Here is a 25,279-nt window from a genome sequence, read left to right on the forward strand (position 1 = left end):
TTCTTCCCCCAAGCACTAATCTTGTGTTCAGCACTAAACAATCCTTGAATTACTGAGTGTTGAAATGTCTTATCTCCAGGCAGAGAGATAAGGGGAGGGGGAGAAATGATCTGATGGTAATGGAGTTACTCTTTTTCCTAATATCCAGTAACTAAGAGCTGCACAAAGTTGTCCAGTTGAATTCTACTCTTTGCTCCTTTTATTTCCTTTAAGCATACAAATATTGATATGAGTTGATGGGGGAGTGCAGGCAGTAGGGACTGAACAGTGCCCACAGTAATTCATGCATTTTTCAGTGCACAAAATGTTAAATATGAAGGCAGGACTGGGAGCCTGGGGTTGTGTTGCCTGTCAGTGGAAATCAGCTTAAGGCCAGCAGACTCTCTGCATTGCTGTTTCTATCTGGAGTAGTTGAAATGGATTCCATTCCCCTAAACACTTTAAAGAGCTTTTGAAGTTCATCTGGTTTTTTATTTTCTTTTTTGCCTTATACCTTTCTGTTTTACAACAGCTAGTAGTTATTTAAGGAGAACATGTTCAGCTCCCAGCATCCACTTGGTCTGCTCAGAAAAAAAAAAAGTCTGCAATTTAATTTACTCCTCTTTTGGTTAGCCAGCAAGATTTCAGAAAGGGGCCCTGACCTTGTTTTCATTGATCAGTCTGCAATTTCCCCAAATGTGGGCCTGGGCTGTCAGGTGCTTGTCTGCTGGTACAGTCTGGGAAGTGCGCAAAATGCACATCTGAAACAGCTCCCCATAAGAGTGCACTGAATGGGACACAACATGCTTTGAGGAGCTGGCTGTCACAGCTGTTTTTTCTGACTCAGCAGAAATTATCTTTATTTGTATGTTGGAGCAAAAATCCTAGGTATTTCTATCCTAAATATTCAATGATACTAGGTTAAATGCATAGCTTTTAACACTGAGCAGGATTCTTGTAGTGGGACGCAGTTATTTTATTGGTAGTAGTAATACCTGCTTGATACTTCACAGAGGTCCTTCTGCCAAAAGTTATTAGTATTAAATTATCTAACAAGTTTTTCACACATCCTGTTTAAGCCCATGTAGGTGCAGCCTTTCAGTGGGAATAACTCTTGGATTTGGTAAACTGTTGTTTCAATTATAAAGATAGGGTTTGGGAAAACAAATGCCTTGCTGGTGAAAACTTGGGGTGGGCTCAGCATTTCAAGGAATGTTGTTACAAAATAGTTTGCAAGACTCCACTGATATCCTGATCAAGCAGGAGCTGTCTGAGAACATGCCAGAGAGTTTCTGGTTCTTTGAGTTGATAAGCCTTTGCTCAGATCATGCAGTCAAGGTGTTTTGTTTTGGTTTGTCTTCACAGGCCCTTGCAGCTAATGCTGGGACAGGGTTTGCGGTGGCAGAACCTCAAATTGCCATGTTCTGTGGGAAGCTAAATATGCATGTGAACATCCAGACTGGGAAATGGGAACCTGACACTTCCGGGACCAAGAGCTGCTTTGGAAGAAAGGAGGAGATTCTGCAATACTGCCAGGAGGTGAGATTTTCTGTGTAATCCTAAATCTTCACTGCCTGTGAAGGAATTGGATTCCAATTTAGTTCCCCAGAAGCAAACTGACTCTGCAGGAGACGAGCTTGCTTTTGCCTAGTCCAATTCCCTGCGCTGTCCTGCTGTGCTATTGTCCAGGAAGAGCAGGGAGGACACTGCAGTACGATTTAGAAGCTACTTCAGATCAGCTCACTGCCACAGAAGGTCCTTGGTCTGTAAGTCAGAGGTATCTTATCTGTTTGCAGGGCTTCACCCTGATGTTCTGCCGCTGAGCTGGTTAATCAGTATCTGCTCCTTGTTGTGTGAAATGGAGCCTGACACATATTCTAGGTAGAATTACAACTGTGCTGTTCTCAGTGACATGTTCGGATTAGCCAGAATATTAGAAAAATATTTTCAAAGTTTGTCAGTATTTTTAAACTCTTTAAACTTTATTGAAAAGTATATAACCATCTTCTGGTGTGTTCCAGATACACTGGAACATATTGATCTTTTCCAGTGTCTTTAATTGCTCCTCTGAGGTGGCAGGCATGTAAAATACCACAGGGAATGTATTCTTTTTTTTTGTAATGGGAAAGAAACAGAATGTACCATGACTGGACTGGAAGATTTTTTTAAACTGTTTTACAAGGCTGATATAGCTGGGGCTGCATTTTTTTTCATGTGTTAGAAGCCTAAATAGAAATCAGTGTCTGGACTTGAGAACTTGAGCAGGGCCTAAGGATCATATGAATACATCATAAATGGACCAGGCATGAGGAAACCTGAGGAGGTGGGTGCATAACTTGACAAATGGTGAGAGTCTGAAGATGTTACCTACACCCTGTTTGTTGATGATTGCTGTTCCGGGGGTATTGTGCTGCTCTAGAAAGAATTAAACAGCTACATCTCCTCCAAACCCAAATACCCAAATGCTCCTCCTCCACTGCTGTGCAAATTCAGACCTCTCAGCTTAGTGCCAGTGAGGACTCTTGCCCTGACCTGGCTTTCTTCTGCCTCAAAGCAGTGGCATATCTATTTCTGAAGCCCTGTGTGACAGACATCTGGAGCTTTTTTGTGTCTCCAGCTGTTCTGAGCTTGATTCAGAGCAGAGTGTATGTCCATGTGCAAACTCCAACTAATTCCTGTGTAGAGAATCAGCCTTACTACTCTGGTGTAGGAGCCACTCTTCAGATTCTCTGTCCTTTCTGAAAAGAAACCTCTCTGTCTGTGCTGTTCCCCAGATGTACCCAGACCTTCAGATCACCAACGTGGTGGAAGCGAACCAGCCTGTCAGCATTGACAGCTGGTGCAAGCGTGGCAAGAAGCAGTGCAAGGACCACACTCACATCGTCGTGCCCTACAAGTGCCTGGGTGAGTGTGTGCTGTGGGTGTGCTGACCGTTCCTGTGGAAGAAGCAAGGAGTTGCCTTCTGGATTCTTACAGAGAGAACAACTCAGTTTGTAAGACTTGTGTCAGGTTGTCGTTTTCACAGTTCCACTGAAATGTTTTTCTTTCCACGAGATGGTACTCTGCCTTTCTGGAGCAGATTGGCAGCTTGGTAACAGCTGTGGTAGAATAATGGTGCCTGGCATGAAAAACAAATCCCCATTCTGTCTACAATTGCCATAAAAACCTGAAGGTTATTGTATCTGAGTACCACAAAGACACTGGGATTTAATACTTTGATCCTATTTTTGTGAAGCTTTAATATTTTGTTGCCTTGGAGACTTAAATGCTCAGTGTGCTCAGGCTTCCTGCTTGGTCTTGGCAAGAGATCTCTATTCTGTTTCAATGACTATATTTAAACTTTGCTGTTTCAAAAAGGCCTTTTTCTTGCAGCTGTATCCCCTGTCCCCATTCTGAACTGTGAAAGAATATGAGATAAACTGTGGTGGATTTCGTGGTGCTTTCCAGAATCTCCCCACTCACTGGAATCAGGCAGCGTGTTTTAACTGGTTAACTTGTAACTTCTGACCTGTGGGTTGTGGGTGACACTGCGCTGCCCCACATGTGCTCTTAGGAGTGAGCTTAGTCTCAGTTGGTTGACTTACTTTTCAATTATCTGCTGGAAAAGACTTGTAAGAGGTCTTGGGAGAGTGATTGCTGGGAGCATTCAGTAGGAACCAGTTTTCATAATTTGTGTCCATATCTCAGGTTACTGTGTGATTTGACATGGTAGAACATGAGCAAAGCAGCAGAACCATGTGTGTACTTTGTCCTTTATGTAATGCCTTCTACTAGACAGTCATAAAGCGCTTCATTAAACGTAAAATTTATTGTGGGCACATCCTGGGAGAAAGGTACTTGTCTTTATAGATGTGGAAATTGAGCTTTGGGAAACAACCAAGATCATAAGGAGAACTTCTGATAGAAATAAAGATGAAATGAAGATCCCTGGATTTATAAGGAGTCATCAGTTTTAGAAAAAAATCTTTCTGCAAGCATATTCTCCAGCTGAGAAATAAGCTGATTTTACTGACACTGCCCCAAAATTTGTTAAGCATTAAACTATTAATTCAGGTTTTTCATTAGTGTATTTCACAGTGTTCATAACTTGCAGGCCCCAGCCTGTGAGACCGCTTTGGTTTTCAAATCTGAGTTGCAAGTCTGGAGTACATATATCTATAAAATTTCTTTGTCTTTAGCATTCCACAGATTGCTTGTTGCAAATGGATGAGGCATTTCTCTGGGATTATAGTCAAACTGTGGGATTTTGTTCCCTTTCCTGGTTGTGTTTTCCTTGATACATTAGTGCAGAGAGTTCCTTGAGGTAGGATCCTGTCACCACACCCTGTTTAATCTTCCTCCCCACCAAGGAAAGCTCTTTTGTATTTCAAAGGTGAAGAGAAGAACCCATGAATCTCCTGCCTCAGCCCCCAGAACCACAGTCTCTTGGTTTTAAAGTTTGTTCAGTTTTACTTGTCTTACCAGAAGCATTTAAACCTTTGATGGTAGAGTAGAATGAAAGATTAACTCAAAATTCTAACTGGCCTGTTTTGAGATAAGAAAATGGGGAAAATACAATCTCTCTGTTAGTTTAAAATGTAAGTAATTGCTAAGGGGTGATGAAGGTAATTTGATTTCATTGTCTTCAATTACCAGGCAATCTAAACTATTTAACTTCTCTGTGCTTTGTAGATGTGTCTGTGATCTTTTAGTATCAGCAGTAAGGAGATGCAAAAAAGTTGGTCATGCAATCAATATTTAAAATATATTTTGAAAAGATTGTGTGAAAGATTGGTTGGACAAAGAATCCTACTTTGTGGAGACTGTGAGAAAAAGTCTTTGACTTAAAAGCTTTTCTCCAGTTTTAACAAATGACTCCTAAAGCTTCTGGTCATGTGTGCAGGGCATGGTGTTTTGAAACACTTGAGCTGAAGATCTTTTTCTGGTCTTCTGAGAGTATCTAGCTCTCTCCTTATTTTAAAATTACTGAATGCAGCATTTGAATCTGCAAGAAAGAGAGAAAAAGCTCACCTTGGAGAAAATTTCACATCTGGATTCCAGTGGCAGTGTTTGCCTGGACTTCCAGGGTGAGAACAGGAAGTGATGCTCGTTTAATTCTAATCCTTAATTCGTACAAGTTGGTGCCAAACTCAATGATGATAGAAATTTAGGCTAAATAGCTTTTAAGTCCAACTAAAGTAGGGTCTGTACAGAAGAGACATTCTCTCCTGTCTTCGTCAAAAGCAAGACTTGGTTTCGCACCAAGATTGTGCCAAAGCTTTCCCCATGCTGATGAGGTTGTGGTTATCTAGATACTGGAATGCAGTGTATTTGCTGACTCTGGTTGTACTCTGATATTCAGGCTGTATAGTTTTTATTTTCCAGCCCTCTGTGTTTTGGTTAGGGCAGTGAATGTGCTGCAGTTTATCTTGATTAAACCATCTGGAAAAAAACAAAACAAAACCAAATGAGACTTACTCAAATACTGAAAACATAGATAACACACTTAGCATATAAAAATTTCCAGGCTGTTACAGCAGCAGACAGCATGAAGCAACTTTAGTATGATGCAGCTCATTTGAAAACAGGTGATTAAGTAGCTTGAAACTTGCTGGTGTAGACACAGTCTTCACAAAAATTTGAGTGAAATCTCTTTATGCAATCCTTTCATGGAAGAACAACTATTTATTAACTTGCACTATAAACTCTGCCTTTAGTTCAGCTTTAGGGGTCAGCAGGATTACCTCGTGGTCAGGGTTTTACCTTGGAATCCCTGAGGCTCTGTTTTTCTTTAGATTCTCAGAAATAATTTTCAGAGTTGGTGTGACTTATCTCCTTTGGGAATATACCAAACCCTCAAGGAACCTTGTCATGGTTATCGTAGTTTGGATTTTAGTTAAGGAAAAAATCCAGGAGCTATGGGAGTGATTCCCTGTAAGGAACTTGGCAGCTTAGGACCCAACAGAACCAATCAGCTGGCTAGTTTTGAATACTGACACCCTGTTAAACTTCACTTCAGAGAGCTGAATGCTCCTCTGTGATAGCACATTTAAAAAGGAACGAGCCCCGGGAAGAGCTCTGTTGCTTCCAGCCTTCCTTAGTCTTGGACTGAAATTCTTTTACAAGGCTGTGGTGAAGATATAGTTGATACATCAGATTTTTTTTTCCCCTGTAACTCATGGGATGCATTTGGGGGATGTAGTGTTCTAAGCACAGCTGTGAGCAGAGGCACCCGTGTTAAAGCAAGCAGATGTCAGAGTAGCTGTGATTCAATGAGGAGCTGGAACAGAGAGAGAGAGAGAGTAGAGAGATGAGAAACCTTGCCCCAGGGATAGAAGAAGAAAAAGTCTCTGTTCCCAAAGATAAAAGAGAATCTTTTGTTCCTGTACTAGAACAACTCATCCTTAAAATTGCACCCCGATAAGCTGAAATGACCCATGGTGGTAGAGTTGTGGGAAAACGACCAAATCGTGGCAGGGACTTCACGATTGCAGATTTCTGGGCTGCTGCTGTTTGTGAAGATTAAAACCACGGGAGAACTGTTTCTTGTGGAACAGTCTCCGTGGCATGGCAGGAGAGGCTCCTCTCCCTAGTTGGACTGAAGAAAGATTATTTTAAAGGTGGTAAACTGACTGAAATGACCAAATTTGTCTTTTGACGTTCTCAGTGGGAAAAAGAAAGAAAAGCTGGGGGGAGGAGAAGTGTTCTGGAGGTTTATTCTGATTTCTTACTATTTTTTCTTTCAATTCTGTTAGTAAAGTTTTCTTTATCGCCTTTAAAGTTTTGAGCCTGCTTTGCTCTCCTCCTAATTGTTATCTTGCAGCAGAAAATGAGTAAATAATTCTAGTGGGTGCACTGGTGTTTCACCAGCACTAGACCCAGTACGTGAATTGGTGCATTGGTTGGGAAACTCGTATTGGTGACCCACAATGGCTCCACTTAAATTGGTGTTTCTGCCTGCTTCAACTGAAACCTCCACACACATGCACAGAGTGCACTTTGGGGGAGTTTTGATGAAGGCTTTGTTTGCTGTTGGAAGCTGGACCAGTGTGAACTGTGGCCGTTGTGTTTTTCAGTGGGTGAGTTTGTGAGTGACGTCCTGCTGGTTCCTGAGAAGTGCCGGTTCTTCCACAAGGAGCGCATGGATGTGTGTGAAAGCCACCAGCACTGGCACACCGTGGCAAAGGAGGTAATGGAGCCACTGGGACAGCAGTGTGTATTCTGGATCTGTCCACTTGGATGCTTGTAGTGTTCGAACATAGCAATGTTTCTCTATTACTGTTCCCATGTTCAGGTCGATGAACTGAGGCAGATAGCAAGGAAATAAAAATTTAAAAGTACTCAAGTGACTTAAAAGCCCTCTGTAGCAATTGAGTTATTCTTCATGAAAAGCTGTCCTAAATAGTTTATCCAAATCATAGAGCTAGGAATTGAAATCAGTTTTCTGGGATACTGCTTTAACCAATGGTTCATCCCTCTTTCTTTTCTCATTCCTGGGATATACAGTGGGCATAGGATAGTTTCTCTTTTTCTTGCCCACTTTGCTTTAATGTGCCTTCTGCTACTGGGGATTTGGTTGGGAGGGTTTGCCTGGGAGCAATCTGAGTTTTGTTGGCACTGAAAGCGGAGGTTTTACATAAGAGATGGATTATATTCTCAGAATAAATCTAGCCCATGGTTTTGCGGGGGCGGGGGGGGGGTGGTTTTGTGTTTTTTTTATGTGACTAGCTAAAGTGTTGCAAAAGCTCTGCACTCCTATTTGAAGCTGGGGTAATAAAACAAGATCATGACAGAATGTCCATGTTGTCCATTTTGTTGAAGCAGCAATTGTAGAAACAGCAACACAAAGACCAGTTGTTAACCAGATGAGGTTAAGGATGCTCCACTTAAAATTCCGATTTCTTTAAAATCCTGTGATTTTAAAAATCAGTCTAAACAACGCTGTACTAGAGGAATTGTCTTTTAATTGAGGGTAAACTTGTTAATGTCTAGCAAATTGGAAAATCATTTACTTTAAATGTAGTTGGAGAACTTTTCCAGCAATATTTGGCTCATTTAAAATCGGTGCTGTAACAAAGCAAAGCACAAAATGGGTCTGATGGATATGATAAAGCTTTTGTTCATTCTTTTCTGGGCACCTCAAAGCCAAGTATTTCTTTAGCTTAAGAGAAGTATATAGACATAATGTCTAAGCATAGTTTACATTTGACTTTTTCTTGAATTATCTGGTTGATTTTCATCTACAGCATGGCAAAATAATCTTGACACAAAGTCCATTTGAGCAATTATTCACCTGGTCCAATATGAAGTTTAATAGATAAAGTTTAATGAAATGGCCAGCTCAGAAAAGCAAACACCCTTTCTGGTTCTTTCAAGTTCACATTCCTTGAGTTGACACAAAATATTTGGTTTTTTTCCCCCCTGAATTTTGCCAGGTTGACAAAACAGCAGTTGTTGGGGCCAGGGTGTGAAATGTTAACACCAGGATGTACTGGGTGTTTCTGCATCTGGGACTTCTGTGGGGTTTGTTTTTACCCTACAAATTTCAAATCCACTTTCCTTTGATGTTCAGATTTAGGTCATATATTGCTGTTGTTTCTGCTGTAAAACTTAAACCATTCTTGAGACCTCTGATAGGCTAATCTGAACTTTATCCAAAGGAAGAGCATGATGCTGAACTGACATGAATGGGCTCCCCTTTCAGGCCTGTCTGACAGAAGGGATGATCCTGCACAGCTACGGGATGCTGCTGCCCTGTGGAGTGGACCAGTTTCACGGAACAGAATATGTATGCTGTCCTCAGACTAAGGTTGTGGATGAGGCTCTGTCCAAAGAGGAGGAGGATGAGGATGAAGACTATGACCTTTACAAGAGGTAGAGTTCTTACTGGTGTAGATGTTGACAGCTTTGTACAATGAAGCTGCTGCTTGGGAATGTTTCACACAGTAACTCCATTGTGGTGAGGATTGACCAAATTTCTGTGCTTCTGAGTATCCTAAAGGAGTGTTCTGATCCTGAAGGTGACAATTGACTTTGCAGTGCCCCTTTTACTGGAGGAGCTAAACATCTGCTCTCCCTTCATCCCTGCAGAGAGTTGGGGTCATTTAACCTCGAGAAGAGAAGACTCCAGGGAGACCTTAGAGCCCCTTCCAATACCTAAACAGGCTCCAGTGGAGCTGGAGAGGGTCTTTGGACAAGGGGCAGGCCAAAGGGGAATGGCTTCGCCCTGCCAGAGGGCAGTGTTGGATGGGATATTGGGAGGGAATTCTTCCCTGTGAGGATGGTGAGGCCCTAGCACAGAGTGCCTAGAGAAGCTGTGGCTGACTCTGGATCCCTGGAAGTGTCCAAGGCCAGGTTGGATGGGGCTTGGAGCAGCCTGGGATAGTGGAATGCCAAGGGGAGGAGGTGGAACAAGATGGGCTTTAAGGTCCTTCCCAATCCAAACCATTTTTGGATTCTACAGTAGTAACCTGCCCCAAGGTTAGACTTTTACTTACTGAAAAATGGAAAGAGGCCAGATGAAGCCAGAGCCATGGAGAAACTCTGCTTGCAGCAGCAGGAGTGTCTGTAGTGAGAGATGTGCCCTTGCTGTGAGTGATGGGCTAATCAATAGTTAGTGCACTTATTTTTCCCATTTCTGGTGTTTCTGGAACAGATGGAAAGAATCATTATTCTGGTACATCCAAGTGATTAGTCTTAACTGTACTCCCTAATTTATCTGTGTCCCTCCAGTGAGTTCCCTACAGAGGCAGGTGTAGAAGACTTCACAGGAACAGCTGTGGAGGAAGATGAGGATGAGGATGATGAAGGGGAAGAGGAGGAGGACGTGGCAGAAGATCATGATTACTACTATGACAGCTACAAGGTTGACGACTACATTGAAGAGACCCCCACAGAGCCCAGCAGTGACAAGGCTATGGCTGAAAAAGAAGTGAGCAGTGACATGAAATGTAAGATACATTCCAGTCCACAGGCCTCCTGCTCCCTTAACATCATTCCTGTTGGCTGTCAGTTAGTAATGGGGTTTTGATTAAGTCAGTAAGTGCCACTTGGAAGTTTTATTTGCCAGATAAGTTAGCAAACAGAGGAAAGCTGATGATGCTTGTTCCAAGTGTTGAAATTAACTCTCTAGAGCATGGGCCATATGTTTCCAGGTACAGTTCTGCAATAAACAGCAGTTTGCTGGCAGGAAGCCCAGTGTTTGGCATGTTGAACATGCTATCTCATGAAGGTGCAGTGATGAGTCAGAAAAGCCATATCTGCAAAGTTTGGAAAATCTTCAAGGGACATTTGGGGTAAATTTAAAGTCTGGTGGTTTAAACTAGCTTAAAATGAGGAAGCTGAAAGTGGTGAGCCATATTCTGCAGACATGCCATCTGGTCATTTAAGAGTGAGGAATGTCCTTGGTGCTGCCTTGCATAAACACTTCTCTTCCACAAAAGAAAGCCAGCCAGCACAGCTGCCCCAACTTTTTATATGTCAAGGTATACTTTCTGCAGTAGTAGAATCTACTGTGCTGCTGGCAGCTGTTGTTCAGTGGTAGGTGCCCTTGCAGAAGGCTCGTGGTGTGGTGCCTCAGCATTATATGATGTCCTACACTTTGCATGTAGAAGTGTCTGCAGAGGAGGGAGGAGCAGAGAGGGAATGAAATTCAATTATCTACAGATCACTGAATCATTGCCAGCAGTTATCACATATTTTTGGTAAAATGCCAGCATGCTGCAGATAATTTTCCTTGCTGAAACAAGGCTAAGCTCATATTTGTACAGGGCTGTTGCAAATCTGCAAGTGTTGTAAGAGGCTTGGAGGAATATGATTGGGGTGTCTGTTTTGGGGGTATACAGTCTTTTTTCACTGAAGTACCATGAACGGTTGCTAATTTATGCGCTGTATCTGCTCTCTTGCCTCAGAACAGCCCAGCTGCTATTGCTGGCTCATCATGAAGCATTCCCCATGCCATGGCTACATGAAGTTTTAATATTTGGTGCATAGATGTTTCAAACCTTAAAACCTCAGTGTCTGAGGCTGGCGTGGAGATCACTCCCTTTCTTTAGCCTGCTTTTTCACTTGCTCCTACACCTGCCCTGTGAGATGTGGGGTATCTGTCCAGGCAGACTGCTGTGAACCGGACATCCTTTGATGCTTTAAGCAGTCCTAATTGACTGGCTTTCCATGCTGTTGGTTTTATAGAGTGGAGGCTCTCCCTCTGGGACACCCAGGGCATAATGCTGTGGCATCAGCAGAACAGATTCCTGCTGGCTCTGGAGAAATCTCTCACGAGTGAGAGGTCCATGTAGAGACAGAGTGAGCTACTTGGCTATCTCCAAAGCACCACGTGCAGGCATCTCCCTGACCAGCTTGTGATGGATGCTTTGGAATCTTAAATCCCCCAAAACGGACAGAAGCCCTTGGGTTGGTGCAGCAGCGGTGCTGAGGCCAGTGCCTCAGAGGAAGAGGTGGAGTAGAGCCACCTCTGCATCATGTAAATCGCTTGCCAAGGCCTGTGCTCCTCACCAGCTCATGTTCTCACCCGTCTCCACACAGCTGTCTGCTCCCAGGAGGCCATGACAGGGCCCTGCCGGGCTGTGATGCCTCGTTGGTACTTCGATCCTAACAAGAGAAAATGCATTCGCTTTATATATGGAGGCTGCGGAGGCAACAGGAACAATTTTGAGTCAGAGGAGTATTGTATGGCTGTGTGTAAAATGATGAGTAAGTCCTGCCTCCCACTGGCCTTTTGCAGCTGGCCGCTGTCTGTCTGGCGTGTGGTGTCTCCTCCTCCTTCCCTTGGGCAATAGAGGACCCGTCCATAGCTTATCCCTTTAGTTCTGTTGTCTGTCCCTTTGCAGCAGTCTCCTCCTGTCTCTGCTTCCCTAGGTCCATAGGGTGATTGTTGCTGGGGAAAGTACCCCTCACCCTATGCTGTCCATGCTCCCTGGTGACTTGCAGCTCTTGCTGAGCTGTCCTCTTCCACATCTATAACAGCGATCAGGGGCTGTCTCTGACCTCTTGCCTAACTGGCTTTTTAATCAAAATATGTGTAAGGGAGGCCTTGCTTTCTCCAGTTGTGTTACCATGCATATATTTGACAGTAGGTCCTGAAAAGCAGGCTACTGTTCTGGTAATAGGCATTTTCTTGCTATTTTAATTTTGGAAATTAAAGACCAGATCAGTAGTATAGAATTCAGATTCCCATTTTCAGCTTGGTATGAAATACAAATCACAACTCAGTCCCTGTGTTTTTGAGTGCTTAAGGTTTTTGGCACAAATTTCAGCTGGCTTTTATGTCAGATGATAAAACTACCAAAACATTTTAACCTCCTTATTAATCTTTTTGTTGAACTCCAGCACTTCCACTTCAGCTCCCATTAAAGCTTTTGAAAGGCTTTTTGTGTTATCTGGGGCTTGGCAGCCTGACTATACAGCCATAATCCTGTTTACAAAATGTGCTTCATGCAAGTGCTTTAGATTGGGCTGATCTAACTGAGACGGTGAAAGAAAGGATGCGGATGTCAGGAGCTTTTTGTACAAAAGATTGTCCTGTTACAGAAGGATTTGGGGCTGGGAAGAGTTCTGTGTCCAAGCCTGGTTCAGAAATGCCAGGAGCAGGGCCAGAATATGGGACTGATATGACATTGTCCCTTGCACACAGCAGTAGTGCCTGTGTTGTATGTTGTCATTATTTCCCTCTAGTTAGATGGAAGGTTGGTGGGTGCAGTGCATACTAAAACTCTTACCCAGTGTTCATGCTGAAGTGCCAGGTAATTTTTTTTCTGAAGTGTGCTATCTTTAATGACATGCTGGAGTTTTTTCCACCTGAATAACTAATGTGGATGGCGAGTTGCTTTAACTGTCCCTTTGTGCCTTCCCTCAGGCAAAGGGCAACAACAGAGTGTATCATGTTTGCCACAGAGCTTTCAGAAAGGCTCTGGGATGTGTAGTTCCTAAAACAGTAGCAGGAGCACTTTCAGCACTTCCTGAACTGCAGTATGTGGAATACAGGGCCCCTGATGTAGATTCTGTAGATGCTTGAAGTTTATCAGTTCTGAAATTTTGTTTTTCCCCGTGTTGAATTTGGATGTCTTGAAGTTACAAACCATCCAGTGTATTGGACAAGTCACTCTGTCACACTGAGCCTCCTTCTGTTGCTGTCTTGTCTCATTGCCTGTAAGTCCTGCGTGGTGCGTCTGGTAGGGAAGGTAGGTTTGAAGTGTAAAATACTGGTTTTGTGGAGATTTATTGTCAAACTCTCTAATCGTATTAATGGTGTCTGGAGCCAGCTTGTCAGCAGACAGCTAATGCACAGAATGTCACTTAAACCATCCAAAGCCAAGATGGAAGGGAAAGGAAAAGGAGTTCTTTATCCTGCCGTGCCAGGTGATGTGTTTCTGGAGCTGAGTGCTGCTCACCTCAGCACTGTGCAGGCCAAACAGTGTTGGGAGCTGTAGTCATCACTGCCATTTGGGCTGATGTTGGGCAGGAAATTGGCACCGTAAAGATTCCAAAACGGACTCTGAAAAATGGTGGTTCAGTAGGCTCAGCTTGCCAGACTATTAATTAGTCAGGCATGGAGATTGCTCTCCTTGTCCTCTGTAATCCAGGATTCCATTTCTGATGCTGAGCTTACCCTTCCCTCTTCATGCAGTGCCATCTGATGATGTGGATGTCTATTTTGAAACCCCTGCTGATGACAATGAGCATGCCCGCTTCCAGAAGGCCAAGGAGCAGCTGGAGGTCAGGCACCACAACCGCATGGACCGGGTGAGTGTCAGCCTTCAGGCTTTGTGCTGTGCTTTGTGCTGTGCCCTTGTGAGTCTTTTGGGCTGCTGCCCCTCTTTTTCTGGAAAAATTTGTGGTGAAGTGACTTGCTTTCCAGTTTCCAGCCTTCTGTGTGTTTCTTTCAGTATGACCACACCATGGGAGTCTGATTTTTATTTCTCTGGTGTTGGGAGAGAGGAATTAGATTAGATGCTGGGAAGAAATACTTTACTGAGGGTGCTGAAGCCCTGGCACAGTGGAGGTTGTGGATTCCCCGTACCTGGAAGTGTTTAAGGCCAGGTTGGACAGAGCTTGGAACCATCTGGTCTAGTAGAAGGTGTCCTTGCCCATGGCAGGGGGTGGAACAAGATGAGCTTTAAGGTGCCTTCCAGCCCAAGCCCTTCAGGGATTCTGTGAAGCTTGACTTGTTACTCAGAGGGATTAAGTGCTAGGCTTAAACCCCACAACACCTCTTTTGTGCCTTCAAAACCCAGCTAGGTTGTGACAGGATCTGCATGTGAAGGCAAATCAGCTCATAAAGGTAAGATTTAAATTTTTGTCTTGTTCATGTGTTCTGTCCTTTTCCTGTCCAGGTGAAAAAGGAGTGGGAGGAAGCGGAGCACCAGGCTGTAAATCTCCCCAAGGCAGAAAGGCAGACTCTGATCCAGGTAAGAATGGAAGGACCTAAAGGGGAAAGTTACTGAGAGAGATGGCAATATTCAGAGCCAAAAGACAGCTGAGATGCAAGAGCAGCCTTCCTACTCTGTCAACACCTGCCTTTTAGAGAAGGTTTGATTCAATTGCTTGCTTTGTTCTTAAAACTGGAGATGATCTGATACTATGCCAGGTCCTTTCCTACACGCACTAGTAGAAAGTGATCTCGCTCCTCCAGCATAGCAACAGTGGAGCCAAATTGTAATTTCAGACCTTTGGCCTGTTCTGCACTAACCACTGGCCTCAGAGCCTGGTTCAGAGTCAGCTCTGGTTCTCTGGGCACACGTTTCCTGCTCAGGCAGACTTAGTGAAAAAAGCTTAGACAGCAGATGAAGCTGATTTGGTGCCAAAAGACTGATCTCGTGCCTTATGAGGAGAGTTCACTTGGACTGTGAAGTTAATGAGAGATTGCAGTGTTGGGATCATTAGGGGAAGACTCTTCTGGCAGTGACAACTCTGAATTTCTCTCAAACGAATATACAACTAGGTGATTGACTCCAGCTTTTAAGCCCACTTTGGATTTTAACCTGGAACACAGTTTTCCCTCTGCATTTTTAATATAACTCACTGTTTGGAACTATGTGCAAATCCAAAAGTTTGTCATTATCTTTTGTTGAAACATAACACTTAGTGGACTGTTCTGGATGGTTTTGAAATGAGGGTTGTGACCTTTTTAAAGGAATACAGAGAGATTTGGTCTGAAGGTGTGCTGATGGAAAATTCCCTATGCAATACTGTTGTTAGCTTTTGCAAATTCAAATTAATGGCTCCAAACTGAAGGGATCAATCTTGTTTTCATATTGCAGGGTCGAGGGAAAGAGTTAATATTGTGTCAGTTCTTCAGCACAGTCTAGATCTCTCAGCCTCAACATGGTCTTTATGAACAAGTTCCTTTTCACTCTTCAGACCTTTGAAATGGTGAAGGAAGTTTGGAAGGCAAATTATCATTACTGAATTTGCAGAGATGAAGTCTGCATCAGCATTTCTTCATGCCTTTCTGTCCTAACTGTAAATGGGTTGGATATGGAGTTTGACAGTCTTTGTTAGTTCCCAAGGAGTTTCAGAAGTTGTTGGCGACACAGTGCGTTTCACACAGAACTTTCTTTGTTCTAGCACTTCCAGGCCATGGTGAAATCTCTGGAGAAAGAAGCAGCGAGCGAGAAGCAGCAGCTGGTGGAGACTCACCTGGCCCGTGTGGAAGCCATGCTGAATGATCGCCGTCGCATCGCCCTGGAGAACTACCTGGCTGCCCTGCAGGCTGACCCACCACGTGTGAGTTTCTTCCCAACGCATTTTTCCAGCAGGATAGCATTGGGTGGGATGGCAGGTGGAAGTGTCTTGGTGAGAAGGTTGCCTGTGACTTGCAGAAACTGAGAATTGATTCCTAGGACACTGTGGAAGTTGGTGCTGCAGACTTAGCAGAGGGTCTGTAATTGACTCCCTCTCCTTCCTGCTTGGGTAAAAAAACTCTGCTTGGTTGGGTGTGCATAAGGCACCGTTCATTAGGTGTGCTGTTCTGAGTCATACAGACTTAAAATTAAGTGTTCTGAGTCCAAGAGGCTTAATTAAAAAAAAAAAAAAATCCAGGGGGCGAGTGCAGATGTCAGATCTGTCCAGCACCAAAGTAGGCTCACACCTGAAGTACTGTTTTCAGCTGCGGGTTTGGGTTGACTCCAGTGCTCCAGTGACCTGTTCCCTGCTCCCATCCTGCAGCCCCACCGCATCCTGCAGGCCCTGAAGCGCTATGTCCGTGCTGAGAACAAGGACAGGCTGCACACCATCCGCCACTACCAGCACGTGCTGGCGGTGGATCCGGAGAAGGCTGCGCAGATGAAATCCCAGGTATGAGGGGGTTTCTGTCAAGGGAGCCATTATTGCCCACCCTGGCTGTCAGAGGCTAGGGAAGCTGTGTGTTGCTGGGTACTACAGCAACTTCCTACTTCTGGAGCTCTCCCTCTTCTGTGCTTACTTCCTGTCACCAGAGATGCTTGCTGCCTGCTTTTCCTCCCTGCCTGACTCAGTGTTAAAAATTGTTACTGTGACCAACAATGTATAAAACAGAGATTGAATTTGAGGGGTTTAGAACTAGGTCAGTACCAGTTCTGTGTTTCCTTTTATCAAGCACTCCTGAAATTTATTTGCTGTGAACTTGGTTATCTTGAACAGACTTCCTCACTTCTTCCAAGTGTTTCTTTCCTTAGGCTTGTTGTTCACAGTGGCTGTGTTTGGGGTTTGTGGGAATTCTCTCATGCTTCTGCAGAGTGACTGAAATTCTTTTACAAGGCTGTGGTGAAGATATAGTTGATACATCAGATTTTTTTTTTTCCCCTGTTACTCATGGGATGCATTTGGGGGATGTAGTGTTCTAAGCACAGCTGTGAGCAGAGGCACCCGTGTTAAAGCAAGCAGATGTCAGAGTAGCTGTGATTCAATGAGGAGCTGGAACAGAGAGAGAGAGAGAGTAGAGAGATGAGAAACCTTGCCCCAGGGATAGAAGAAGAAAAAGTCTCTGTTCCCAAAGATAAAAGAGAATCTTTTGTTCCTGTACTAGAACAACTCATCCTTAAAATTGCACCCCGATAAGCTGAAATGACCCATGGTGGTAGAGTTGTGGGAAAACGACCAAATCGTGGCAGGGACTTCACGATTGCAGATTTCTGGGCTGCTGCTGTTTGTGAAGATTAAAACCACGGGAGAACTGTTTCTTGTGGAACAGTCTCCGTGGCATGGCAGGAGAGGCTCCTCTCCCTAGTTGGACTGAAGAAAGATTATTTTAAAGGTGGTAAACTGACTGAAATGACCAAATTTGTCTTTTGACGTTCTCAGTGGGAAAAAGAAAGAAAAGCTGGGGGGAGGAGAAGTGTTCTGGAGGTTTATTCTGATTTCTTACTATTTTTTCTTTCAATTCTGTTAGTAAAGTTTTCTTTATCGCCTTTAAAGTTTTGAGCCTGCTTTGCTCTCCTCCTAATTGTTATCTTGCAGCAGAAAATGAGTAAATAATTCTAGTGGGTGCACTGGTGTTTTGCCAACACTAGACCCAGTACACCATTACACTGTATTTTCCTTCTGAACAGCCTGAAAATCTTTCCCTCTGCTGGGTAGTGTGTATGAATATGTTTCTTCAAATCTGGTCATTGTACTTACAAAAGTATACTTGGAGATACACAGAAGTCTTTGAATTATGTTGATACTTGTTTTCACTTTTTTTTAAATGTTGAAAGATGTGCTGAAAGGCCAAACTGATTTAAAATTCAAATTAAGAATAGCCTGTTAACACCGAAAGATCTGTTTGGAAGGGTGTGCCCTTTCTCAGGTTGAGAGAGAACTCACTGTCCTGTAGCAGCTTCAGCAATGTTTTCCTCGTCCACCAGTTTGTGGCTGGTGTACTGCTTTGGAGTATCTTTGAATTCTACAGTGCACAAAAGGTAATTAAGAAGAAGGAATGGAGAGCTGCAGGGAGACGGTGCAATGGAGCACATCCAGTGCCGCCAAGAGGAAGAAATAGTCACTGAGGAAAAAATGCATAAAAAACTGTATAAGGAGGAGGTGGAAATATCCTGGGTTAAGGGTAGGACAGGGGCTGGAGCCTGTTGCTGTCCCTTCTGGTGAGGGGCAGAGTTCTGTCACGGTGATTTTCCAGAAGCAAACCTCACACTGCAAGGTGGCAGATTCTGTGGATTCCACCTGGCAGTGAACGTTCACCTCCTGGTCTCCCACTGCCTGTGGGATTCCTGTTAAGCTGCATATCCCCAGGAGGAGTGGTGGCAGCTGTGGTGGCTATGATGATGCTTGGCTCTCCATGTGGAATTCGTGGTCATGTTTTCAGAGACATGTCAAGCACAGCCTGGCCCAGTGCTCTGTTCTGCTGCTGCCACAGCCCAGAGGAGAGTGTGTGAATTGTGTTCTTAAGCTAAACCCTAAACAGTGCTTAATTCATTCTGAAGGCTGCAGTGTCAACAAATCGACATGCGAGGGATGTGGGTGGTACAGTTCAATTTCCATTCCCTTTTCACATGTGCTTTAAGCTCCTCAGTTGATTTCTTTGGTTGACAGGCTGCCACATGCAAAATTAAATTGTTTTCATCCTTGCTCTTAAAGGTCAGGCACACATCAGACTGTGAAACAGGTCCATCTGATGCTGTAGCTTTTTGCAGTGTTTGGCTATCCATATAAATGTTTTCCTTGCACTCCTTGATCCCTGATTATGCAGCACCCTCTTCAGGTCAGGCCTGACTTCACCACTGGATTTAATGTGCTTGGGGGGAGTGATTTGAGCTTGCCCAGAGCTTGGATGTATTTCTCAAAGGAAGGGAGAGCACTGCAACCAGTGAGTGGGCATAGGACAAATGGAATGCCACAGTTGGTTTGAAAGGCACCTTTGTTCTGAAACCAGAGCTGATAAGATATCCCGTATGTTCCTTTTGCCTGTATCTTTTCTAGCAGTCAGGAATGATAATCCATTTAATAAGGCTGCTACAGGAGATGAGTTATGGCTATGTTGGGCACATGGGAAATGCCAGCTTTGGTGGCATTTTAGTGTTTCCACTGGAGAGCTGGTTACAGTGAGAGCCAACTGAACCCTCTCTTACTCACAACATTTCCCAAACTCCTGAGAGCACTTTCTGTAGACAGCCAGTTCCAGTGAAGCATGAGAGCATCAGTCAGAGAATTGGGCTGGATGGATCTGTGTCCCTTATTGTCTGTCATGGCAGATCCACCAGTAATAGATATTTTATCGAGCAAGGAAAAAGGAAAGAGCTGGTACTATGAAGTGATTGACAGTTTTTGCTTATTCCAACACACTTTTACATCTGCAGGTGATGACACATCTTCATGTGATTGAGGAACGGATGAATCAAAGCTTGTCTCTGCTCTACAAGGTGCCATATGTGGCTGAAGAAATCCAGGATGAGATTGGTGAGTGTGTGTGCCAGCCCCTATGCTGCTGTGTGAAGACTCCTAAGTTTTTATATCCACTGAGCTCCTGAAAGACAGCTCTTTCTCCTTTGAGGGGGTGCCTGTGACAACATGTACTTGAGCTTGGCTCAGGGAAGATACTGTCTGAATGTTACAAAATAGCCAGTCATAATAGCTTGTTCCCAAGAATTCTCACTGTCCATTAAAAAAAAAAAAAATAATCAACAATATTCACAATAGCCAGGTTGTCTCTCCAAGGGAGATGTAAAAGATCCTTAAAAAACCCCTAGATGCTTTCTCCCTTTATAGGTTAATCCTGTCTTGCCAAAGCCTCATGCCACATCAAACCTCTTGGCCTTTATTTGAATATATTTCTAAGCAACTCCTTTACTGAGAATTCCTGATGAGATATGCAAGGTAAAATAACCTGGTAGCCCTGAGAGCAGTGTTCCCCTGCAGTCCTGCCTCAGCCTCATTCAAACCATCTGCCCCTCTCTGTCACTGCCAGGTTTCATGCAGTTTGTGCAATAATTCCTCTAATTCCTTTCAGATGAGCTGCTTCAGGAGCAGCGTGCAGACATGGATCAGTTCACATCCTCCATTTCTGAGTCTCAGGTGGATGTCAGAGTGAGCTCTGAGGAGAGTGAAGAAATTCCCCTGGATGGCAAACCTTTCCACCCATTCCAGGTGAAAACCTTCCCAGCCTTGCCTGAAAGTGAAGGTATGTGGAACTGAACACTGGGTTCACTGGTGGTTTTCCTTAGACAGTAGACTCAGCTGGAACAGACAAAGCTCCATCCCTTTGGGTGATGTAGAGTAAAGCAGTTGCCCTGACAGGACCCCTCACTTACTGGAGAAGCAGTGCTGCAAGTAATGTCTGCTGAGCTGTTCTAATGATTTTCTGATTCTTTTCTTTGCAAAGTTGTCCTCTCTTTTCATTTTGCAGTGAATGTTAAGTTTTTACAGTGTGTCTTGACTCTGGAAATAATTTTCAGTCTTTAACTGAAATGTTCTTGTGTAATGTTAAATCTTTGTACTGTGACCTGCTGAAGGGCTGAAGGAATTCCCTTTTTTTTTTTTTTTTTTTTGTTTTAATATGAATATCTATTTTTTTGTACCATTGGGTGTTGACAGCTGGTGTGTGCGTGTGTATTTATTTTAAAAATGCTTGAACAGAGTCCTGAGCTTAAAGCTGTAGACTAAAAGCTTTCCCCAGGGTCTGAGTCAGAAATCATGCACAAGCCCTTTTTCCTTTTTCTCTTAATCTCCTTTCTCTGCTATTTTTGTTTTTGTTTTCCCTCCTGCTAGATCCTCAGCCGGATTTGTACCATCCAATGAAAAAAGGTTGGTTCTAAGCTGCTCCCTCACAGTGCTTTCAATCACTCTCCTACCTCCTCAGTGTGTTTGATAGCTTCATTTTAGTTCCATTCTCACCTTGATTTTCATTTCCCTGCTCTCACTTAGATCAGTAATGTTCAGTTTTGCTTGCTTAGGCCTAGTGTTAAAGAAGCCAGCTAGTCTGAGCATCTAATTGTGTATGTGTTCCTCCCTGTTACTCACAAGGGTCTCAGAGTGCTTGGAGTGTCTCCTAGCCCTTGGGAAAGGTGGCCTTGGCCAGTGTCTGCAGTGGTTCCTTCCATCTCTCCATGTGTGACATTTCTCAGATTAAACCCTGCTGTGCTGGTGGGGACTAGTCCAGAGGCTGCCTCCTGTCCCTGATGCCCCATGACGCCAGTAAACAAGGAATGAGTGTTCTTCAGGACACAGGCTGTTTCCCATCTAAATGTCCTTGTGGAGTACAGCCAGTATGGGACAGATAAATCAGGAGATTCCTCCTCCATGTTTGTGTGTTCCTCGCCATCACCTTCCCACATGTAGCATCTCTCCATACCAGCAAAGTGTGTGTGGTTTTCCATTTCTCCCTTAACTTGGGATTAATTCTGCAGTAGCTAGTGCCTGGCTAAAAAAGTGGCTTTAAGAGCAGCATAGAAATACCAGCATTAAATAATGTCTCTGTTGGTGATATGGCATCAGGGAAAGATCAGTAGAGAAGGGAGGCTCTTGCAGAGTAGTGCTGCATGAACTGTGTGTGGAGTAAACCCAGTGTTTTAATCTGCCTTTGATTCCAAATATATTGTGTAGATCTCAAAGGAAAGCAAAAGATTTTGCTAATAACCATTTTGTGTGAGTACACATAGTTTTGTAACAAGGTGAAGGCCAAATAGCTTGAAACTATTCTCATTATCCATGTTTCTCTGCAAATGTAAGTCACCTTCATCCCTCTTGTGGAACAGTGTACAAATGTGCTGACTGCTCTGACAAGAATTGGGACAGACTTTAGTTTGATTTTTTTATTTATTAAATTGTTGAACAACTGCTTTGTTGACTTGAGGATGATAAATTTGTGTTAGTTCTCCCTGTCTGGGTAAATCTATGAGTCTCTGATGACCTGGGGTCAACAATTGTCCTGCTCTTGTTCTGGCTCTCCCTTCCCTGTTCATTGAATTGCTCAAGGGCTTCCAAGGAGTTTTGGGTTCATAGGGTGGGGAGGAGGATTTTATGCAGGTGTGTGGTTTTGGGTTTTTTCCCCTGTGAGGTGTATAATTTAAACTATGCCTTTGAGCTACATAGAACTGGGTCTGTTACTTGGTACAGCACACAGACAAATAGCAGAGCTCAGTGCAGCAGCTGAACTCTCAGCCCTGGAGACTGTGCTGGGTTGGCTCCTGAGACTGGAATAAAGCAGCTATAGGCCAAAAGCTGATACAGTATTTCTGTATCAACTATTTGTTACTGGTTTCTCCTGAAAATCCCAATAAAGGACTTCCATAATAATATGACCTGCTTTGGCAGTTGTGAGAAGTCAGACTGGCAGTCTTGGCTGTGCTTGGAATCTGATTACTGCCTCCAAAGAAAAATGTGGTGCACTAAACTCGGAGATGCTTCATAGTGAAATGTTATTTCTGTGGCATTATCATGCAATACAAACTTGTCACTGTAAAAACTTGCCTTGAAGCCAAGTAGCCTTTCCTTGCATCTCGTCAAAGAACATGCTGCCAGTTCCAGCAGCAGTTGACATGATGTCTTGGGCACCTTGCAAGCTCAGTAGTTTGTGCAGGGGGAGGCTGTTTGCAGTCACCAGCAAAGCCTGAAGTGCTGTAGTAGAATTTCCCCCCATCATTGGAAAATCCCACTACAGGTTTGAGGCTTCACTATCCTGCTTTTGCACCTAGTGCGTCACAGGTCATTACATTGTCCCTGCTGCCAGTGGAACACTGGCATTCTCCTAACGTACTGTATGGTGTCAGGTCAAGGCAGTTTGCATCAAACTCTGAATGCATACTGATCTGATCTATTTATAAACGCTTTGGATCAAACCAGTTTATGCCCAGCCTTGTGCTAATTGATGTTCTTCTCTTGAGCCAGTGCTGGTTCCAGCCTGGAAATGAGGTGGTAGTGTTCTGATACAAAGGCTGGTCTAGTTCTCTGCTCCTCCCTTACCCTGGGATTTATTGTTTCTGGGCTTGTGCCAGGTATGGGATAGCAGCTCATTACAGAGCCATGCTGGGTGACCTTGGAATTCTCATTCCCGAAGCACTTGCTGATGTGCCTGATTCCAAGAGAATGGGCCGTGCTGGAAGCATTCCCTGTGTGCTGGCTCTTGGCAGAGATGATGTGTGTCCACTTCTGTCCAGGGTCACAAAGGGATGCTGGGGACCTGGGATGACACCTGCTGCTGTTACTGCACTCACTGTGTGTTATGCCTTGTCTGGGGCCATCTAACAGAAGCACTTAACAGTGCTGTTTGTCTGCATTGACACCTCAGCCTGATTTTGGTGATGAGTCCTGTTCGCTCCTCTCATTGCCACCTCATTTCCCCTCATTAACAGCCCTCCTAATCACTTGTCACTGTAGCTTGTGAGCTGCCATCTGACACAGCAGCATGAGGACAGGTTAATACTCAGCGGTCTGTGCAGTTAAACACACGATCCATGGCAGCTCTACACAGAGTAGATGACCCTTCCAAAATGTTCCTAAGGGCTGATGGGCTTTCCTTGCTCTTTTGGTGCAGGTTCTGGCATGACCGAGCTGGATGGGCTGATTGGTGCTGAAGAAAAAGTGATTAACAGCAAGAACAAGGTGGATGAAAATGTGGTGAGCTCTCCACCGTTATTTTGTGAAGCTAAACCTGCCATGGGCACTAATTAATAGCAGTGACTTGTTTTCATGTCTCGTTCCAGCTCATAGAATGTCAGTGTGTTCATTATCCATATGGTGTGGGGGAGTCAGTTTGGTGATTGTTGTAGGCTCTTAATACTGATTAGCATTGGCGGGGAGGGAAGGAGAGCTTCAGATCTGAGTCTGAGAACTCTCTGATTTAGGAATGTTTTTCCCAAGCAGAGACCCTTTGATGTCCCTTTATTTTTAATATATGTTGGTGTGTTCTGTGTTCTCATTTTTCATGACAGGAGAGGCCTCACCTTTCTCTGAAGGTGAGCAACCCAGCAGGAGTTCTCTCTGTCCACAATGTGAACAATTCTCTAGGTTCTAGTGGCAGCCACTTCGCCTCAGTTCCATGGATTTAAAAAAATTTAAACGTCAACTTTTGAGTTTCCTTTCAATACTGTTTTAAAGCCACAGGTTAGATCTTACATAACAGAAATGCTGGGTCCAAGCTAGCAAATTTTTTTTTCTTTGGGGGTTTAGTTTGAGGTAGTCTGGAGGTAATTAGCTGTAATACTATCTCTGATGGCTGTATAAGAATTGGAGAACGATCCATGCTGTTGAGAGAAGAGGGGAGATGGTAAGTGGTCCTGAGCCTTTGCTAGTGTTCATTAAAGGTCTTTTGTCTGTCTTCCTCTTCCTTCTCCATTTTGTGTGGATCCTTCCATAAAACACTTTCATGGCTGTTTTTAGGTAATCGATGAAACCCTTGATGTGAAGGAGATGATTTTCAATGCGGAGCGTGTCGGAGGGCTGGTGGATGAACCGGTATGTTTGTGCCTGCTGGATCCAGGGACTGGGCAAATTCCTAAGGCTGGATTTTGATTCCCATTTTTACTGAATTCAGAGTTTGGTGCCTGGATGCTGCTCTGGGTCCCATGCAGAGTGGAACACAGTACAGCCCTCCTGCATAAACATGTGAACAATGAACACACGTTAGATATTAACTTGACTCCTACTGCAAAAGTGTTTTGTGGGGTAGGGAAGTGATATGGGCCAGTGTCTGTCCAGAGCTACTAAGTGGGGAAAGAATTTTATGTTCATTATCCTTTTGGTAGAATATTTAGAGGTGAAATATTTAGGGGTGGAATACTTAGGTATGATATATATTCACTGTCTAGTGTATGATTGGTCATATCTCGATACTACAGATGGTCAAAGACCTTTCTAGTGGCCATGGTTTAGGTGTGTGTTCAGCAGTGCATCTCCCTCATTGCTCCTCCTCAGCCTGCTCTTTTTCTTCCCTCCAGGATAATGACAACTCCCTTCGTGATGACTTTGGCTTCAGCAGCAGTGCCCTTATTGGGCTGTTGGTGATTGCTGTTGCCATAGCTACTGTTATAGTCATCAGCTTGGTGATGCTGAGGAAGAGGCAGTATGGGACCATCAGCCATGGAATTGTGGAGGTGAGAAACAGCTCCATAACTGAGGATGAAAATAGTCAGTGTTGAATCACATGTGTGTGGGGGTAGAGGGTGGCAGGAGCTGCCAGGCCATGGAGAGTTCTGAATTCTGCTTCTGGCTCGGTAGGAATTAACTCTGTCCCTGCTGACACCATCATGGCTCATTCCTCATTGTGCAGCTGCCAGCTCCAGGTGTGCTGTGCTGGTACCTGCCACGCCAGAGTTGCTTTTGCTTATCACTAGGATTCAGTTAGGCTTCCCTGGCTGGCTCGGGGTAGGATTTAGCAGTAGATGAGCTTTTCAGG

At 44.0% G+C, this 25,279-nt stretch overlaps 1 protein-coding gene across 12 annotated transcripts in view; it reads left to right on the forward strand.

The window, feature by feature from the left end:
- The window catches only part of APLP2 (amyloid beta precursor like protein 2), a 48,833-nt gene that overhangs the window by 21,517 nt on the left and 2,037 nt on the right, over positions 1–25,279 (forward strand). The window contains exons 2-17 of one of the 12 annotated variants that reach the window (XM_056509898.1): positions 1,345–1,518; positions 2,754–2,883; positions 7,035–7,147; positions 8,663–8,832; positions 9,691–9,908; positions 11,503–11,670; positions 13,604–13,719; positions 14,310–14,384; positions 15,544–15,702; positions 16,144–16,272; positions 19,248–19,347; positions 19,898–20,068; positions 20,656–20,691; positions 23,420–23,502; positions 24,265–24,339; positions 24,822–24,977. In XM_056509898.1, the coding sequence (XP_056365873.1) occupies positions 1,345–1,518; positions 2,754–2,883; positions 7,035–7,147; positions 8,663–8,832; positions 9,691–9,908; positions 11,503–11,670; positions 13,604–13,719; positions 14,310–14,384; positions 15,544–15,702; positions 16,144–16,272; positions 19,248–19,347; positions 19,898–20,068; positions 20,656–20,691; positions 23,420–23,502; positions 24,265–24,339; positions 24,822–24,977 (2,073 nt within the window). The remainder of the gene's footprint in view (positions 1–1,344; positions 1,519–2,753; positions 2,884–7,034; positions 7,148–8,662; positions 8,833–9,690; positions 9,909–11,502; positions 11,671–13,603; positions 13,720–14,309; positions 14,385–15,543; positions 15,703–16,143; positions 16,273–19,247; positions 19,348–19,897; positions 20,069–20,655; positions 20,692–23,419; positions 23,503–24,264; positions 24,340–24,821; positions 24,978–25,279) is intronic. The other 11 variants (XM_056509899.1, XM_056509900.1, XM_056509901.1 and 8 more) reach the window with 11 other exon arrangements.

The sequence above is a fragment of the Oenanthe melanoleuca genome, chromosome 24 (assembly GCF_029582105.1).
Source record: "Oenanthe melanoleuca isolate GR-GAL-2019-014 chromosome 24, OMel1.0, whole genome shotgun sequence".
Taxonomy (NCBI): Eukaryota; Metazoa; Chordata; class Aves; order Passeriformes; family Muscicapidae; genus Oenanthe; species Oenanthe melanoleuca.